Genomic DNA, 5189 nt, shown 5'->3' with positions numbered 1-5189 from the left:
ATATCCAAATACTTAATAATAAAAAATTAAGTGACTAATGATCTTGAGGGTTTTTGAAGATTCAACAAGTTCTAGAATATAAGGAAAAGAGAATCATGATCTAAGAGATGTGGATTGAGAGTTTGTATTCGCTAAGGGGAGGAAGGTCCGGGTTACACAAGGCAGAGATGTAAACGGATGGTCGAAAATCCGAATTCGATTCGCATTCGAATCCGTTTAGAGGTATTCGTATTCAGCCAGAGAATATCCGTATTTAGCCAGAGAATTTTCGAATCCGATCGCATTCGATCCGTATCTGAGCCGAATCCAATCCGTTTACAAGCCTATTCTCACATATACACTTCTACCTTTACTCTTTACATTTGGTACAATGTAGAACATTAGAGTGCATCACTTTACTGTATATAGTAGGATTTCCTCTAAAAAATGCAAGTTTAAATATATTTTTCTCACTTCACATCAAAGCAACTTTTTAGTATTTTCATTTGCAAAAACATAAATGTTTAACTTCTTTTCATATATCTGATGCATCATATAGTCTTACATGTTGGAATAGAATACATCATTACGAGAGAATATTCGAGATCAAACATCTATTAGAAATACCGGTTCAATCGGACGAGATGAGGTGTTAATACCTTCCCATGCTCGTAACATGACCACTTACCCAGACCATATGGAATTAAGTAGCTTTCCTACTCACCGTGGATGGGGCTACCAACATTGGGGCCTAGGCCCGAATCTTAGGTGGTGACTCCTTTTATTTTAATATATGACATGATCTCAAACTCCCATTTCAATAAGTGAATCCCAAAAGCGGAAACAAATTCCTTGTTGCCAAGGGACCCTGATAACAAATGCTTCAGACTATTGCCCACAAGGAGGAGAACAACCCACTTCGGAGGTTGCGATAGCCACATTGAGATATGGTTGATACTGAGAGGGGATGAATCAGTGTTCCAAATTTCTTCTTTTCTAATCGGCCCATTGTACTGTATTGCTAATTGGAGGCATTGATGATCTCAAACACACATTTGTGTGACACACCATTCCTCTCAACCACAGTCAGACATACAATCCTGTGAAAAGGTCTACCAGATGTGCACACTCATCATGCAGAAAATACACTCCATACGCAAGAAATGCACCCACAGGACAAGATATACGTGGTTCAACAAGTTGCATACATTTATGGAGCAATGCTTCTAAGGGCTTCACCTTTGATCAACACTCTACTTTTAGCTGCATCTATAGTTGGGAGTATCACAATTATATTTACCTAACATATAACTAGGAGGGCAATTTAATGCTAGTGTAAGTGATAGCACCCACTATTAGGGAGTACACACTCCCAGTGTTCAACATCCACTGAAATTCCCTTTTGTAAAATAAATCTGGGCTTATAAATGATTAGAGATGTAAACAGATATTCGAAAATTCATATTCGATCCGCATTCGTATCCGTTTAGGAGAATCTGAATTCGTTCGAAACTAATCGGTTACGAATATGATCATCCCCCTATCCGTCCGATTATTATCTGATTCGTTTAGCAATCCAACGGTAATAAAATATCTTAAATATATCTCTGTGTCCGTCTATCCTTTTAAGTTAACTTATTGGATTTTGTTATCTTATTTTTATAATTTAATAAGTTAAGATAATGTGATTCTTTTTCTATATTTTCTATTGGTTTTATATATTGTTTTATGCAATATAATACATTGAATCATATATCTATGTTAGAAAATCAAAGACTAAGAAGAGTAGAAGGGTAGTTGTTGAACTCTCAAGTCTCAACCCTAACCCTCATCATAAAAATGGTAAAGATGTCAATGGATAGTCGAAAATTGGTATTAATTCAATTCGCATTCATATACATTTAGGAGAATTCGTATTAAAAAAATCACTATTTGGAAACTATACGAATCCATTCAAAAACTGATAGGATATTATCCGATGCCGTCCAAATATAAACAGATACAAATATGATAATATCAGTATCCGACCGAATTCGATCCGTTGACATCTCTATAGATGATACCTTACAATGTTGCACAATAGCCTAGGTATTCAGCAATAAATAACCTAGATATATAACCTCTCTATAGAGATCGAGAGAGAGAGAGAGAGAGAGTCTAGCAGTGGGAGATTCAGTCAGCCTTGTGATCATAGTAGTGGGAGCAATTAGAGCTACGACCCAATTTTTTTTATTTATTTAATATCTTCCCAAGTGAATACAAGACACACAGTTTTACCAGAGTTTACAAGAGTCACTCTGCCAAGTTCCAAGAGGACTTCTTCAGTTTTAGAACCCTAACTTTTCCACTCTGATCAGTGCTTTAATTCTTGAATTTATGTACAACTAACCCATAGTTATTATAATGGTATATTAACTCTTTCATTAGTATTTGATAGCAAAGTAGTATTTATCTTAGCATACCCATCCTTGAACTGGAAATTTTTCTTGGTTCGGTGTTAATAAATCCTCCTATGATGCCGTTTCTGTGAAGTTGGGAAATCCCTTCTCTAATTCATTGGTTATCCTTAACCCTTCTCCCAATATTACTCATCCAACTCACCAAACCCTACCTTAATCTGCCAAAGACTATATATATTATGCCAAACCTTAATTAACCATTAGGTACCATTCCATTACAAATCGATTGGTGAAAGCTTACTGGCTTGTTAAGCAAATCCCAATTTCCTTCTAATCATTAGAGTCCGGAATTCTCACCCCTGAATCCATTCATTTTATATCGTTTGTCTTAAGCTCCTAGCAAGCTATGGTAATACACACTGAGCTTATAATTAGTTTATCTTAAGCTCCCAGCAAGCTAAGTATATAAAAATCTAAATCCTGCAACCCCAAGGCAGTGGTGAATGATTAGAGCAAACCACAATGGAAAACTCTGCTCAAATTCTTGAGGAACCAAAAGAAACCATCAACAACAACAACAGCAACAATCATAAGAAGCTTAACAACAACAATCAAAGGAAGCTAACCCTTCTGCCTCTCATCTTTCTGATCCATTTCCAAGCCTCTGGTGGTCCCTTTGGAGAAGAACCAGCCGTAAAAGCCGCCGGACCACTCTTCGCCATTCTTGGCTTCCTCATATTCCCTTTCATTTGGAGCATACCACAAGCCCTCCTCACTGCTGAGCTTGCCACTGCTTTCCCTGGCAATGGTGGTTATATCATATGGGCATCTCATGCATTTGGCCCCTTTTGGGGCTTCCTCATGGGGTCATGGAAATTCTCTAGTGGAGTCATCAACAATGCTTCCTACCCTATCCTCTGTATTGACTACTTGAAACTCTTGTTCCCTGTTTTCACTTCAGGGCTTCCTCGATTTCTCGCTATCTCCTCTGCTACCTTCATCTTGTCTTTCCTTAACTACACTAGCCTAACAATATTTGGTTACACCACAGTTGCTCTAGGTACAATCTCACTCATGCCATTCCTTGTAATGGCAGTAGCTTCCATACCCAAAATCAAACCCCACCGTTGGATCAGCTTGGGTCAGCCAGGGATGAAAAGAGATTGGAATGTATACTTCAATACTCTGTTCTGGAACTTGAATTATTGGGACAATGTGAGTATTATTGCCGGCGAAGTTGTCCAGCCCCAAAAAACCTTCCCAAAAGCGCTTCTCTCAGCTGGAATCCTGACTTGTTTGGCCTATGTGATCTCTCTTATGTCCACAATTGGGTCACTTGAATCGAATCAAGAGAGTTGGGATAATGGGTTCTTAGCAGAAGCTGCCGGTTTGATAGTGGGTAAGTGGCTAAAAATCTGGATTGAAATTGGTGTGGTAGTGTCTGCAATTGGAGTTTTTGAAGCCCAATTGAGCACTAGTTCGTTCCAGCTTCTGGGCATGGCTGATACAGGATTTTTGCCAAGATGCTTCCAGTTGAGATCGAAATGGTTTGATACACCTTGGGTTGGGATCTTAGTATCAAGCCTTATGACATATGCAGTTTCTTTCTTGGGTTTCACCAATATAATTTCAGTGGCGAATTTCTTGTATGGTTTGGGGATGTTATTGGAGTTCTCTTCGTTTATCTGGTTGAGATGGAAGCATCCCTTGTTGATGAGACCATTTAAGGTGCCAATGGGACTAATAGGCTCAGTTGTGATGTGTTTGGTTCCAACTGGGATTTTGATTTATGTGATGGCGATTGTGAGTGAAGTGGTTTACTTGGTCTGTGCTTCACTAACACTTGCCGGGATTGTTGGGTATTTTCTCATGAGCTTTTGCAAGTCTAAGAGGTGGCTTGAATTTAACAAGATTGAAGATGAAACTCATGAACAGATTGAAAGTACTAGTGAGGATGAGGGAACTGTTTTGGTCTCTTGGTAGAAGTAGAAATTTAGAGACATATTTATGTTTTTTTTGTTTTTGTTTTTCCTCTTCATGAAATCTGTAAAATGGGAAACAATACTTGTACATATAAATTATGGAAGTAAATGAATAATTGAAATTTTGTTTCTAATTTGTGTTCGTATTCGTTTAGGGGATTCTGTATTCAAAAAATCAGTTTTTGAAAATTATCCGCATCCGGTCAGAATCAATATAATTGGATCCAATAATAAAAATATGATTAATTAATAGTTTATAAATAAAAATATGATTAATTAATAGAGCTCATTACAGACCAAGCTTGCATGCATCCCCGAAACAGGAGCTTTCATTGACATTCCATGTCACCACTGAAGAATAAGACATCTACTTGGGGATACCATTGCTAGCTATCAGGAAAGCTTCGTAATTCTCATTTTGTGGATCTGGTTCAGAGAGTCAATTCAAAACCGCAAGTGTGGAAATCCAAAATTCTGACAACGGCTGGAAAGCACATATTGATCCAATCAACTTTTTCGGCTCTCTCCCTCCACCATATATATTATCCTTTCAACTTCCATCATCTATTCTACTCAACTTGTTGCAAGTTTTTTTTTTTTTTTTTTTTTTTTTTTTGTCTAGTGGTGAGGGTTCTCTTATACCAACAATTACTTGGAATATTATTTGCAGTCTCAAGCGTTGCGGTGGTTTGAATCTCAAACGCGTTGGCCCCATGAACAAGGCTAGCTATGTTAGCCAAGAAAGCATGGGATACTGTTGCGTCAAGAAATCGTCGAGCGGTCCTGCGAGTGCCGTCACCTGCAAGTGGACCAAAGGGGTCAATCAGAG

At 38.0% G+C, this 5189-nt stretch overlaps 1 protein-coding gene across 1 annotated transcript; it reads left to right on the top strand.

Annotated features, from left to right (window-relative positions):
• The first annotated feature begins 2900 nt into the window (after positions 1–2900).
• Positions 2901–4432, top strand: LOC122672140 (probable polyamine transporter At3g13620). The gene has a single exon (XM_043869637.1). The coding sequence runs from the start codon at positions 2901–2903 to the stop codon at positions 4359–4361; it is 1461 nt and encodes a 486-aa protein (XP_043725572.1). The 3' UTR covers positions 4362–4432.
• Positions 4433–5189: the final 757 nt, after the last annotated feature.

The sequence above is a fragment of the Telopea speciosissima genome, chromosome 8, assembly GCF_018873765.1.
Source record: "Telopea speciosissima isolate NSW1024214 ecotype Mountain lineage chromosome 8, Tspe_v1, whole genome shotgun sequence".
Taxonomy (NCBI): domain Eukaryota; kingdom Viridiplantae; phylum Streptophyta; class Magnoliopsida; order Proteales; family Proteaceae; genus Telopea; species Telopea speciosissima.
The sequence above is the reverse complement of the archived record's forward strand: the minus strand, read 5'-3'. Positions and strand labels throughout refer to the sequence as shown.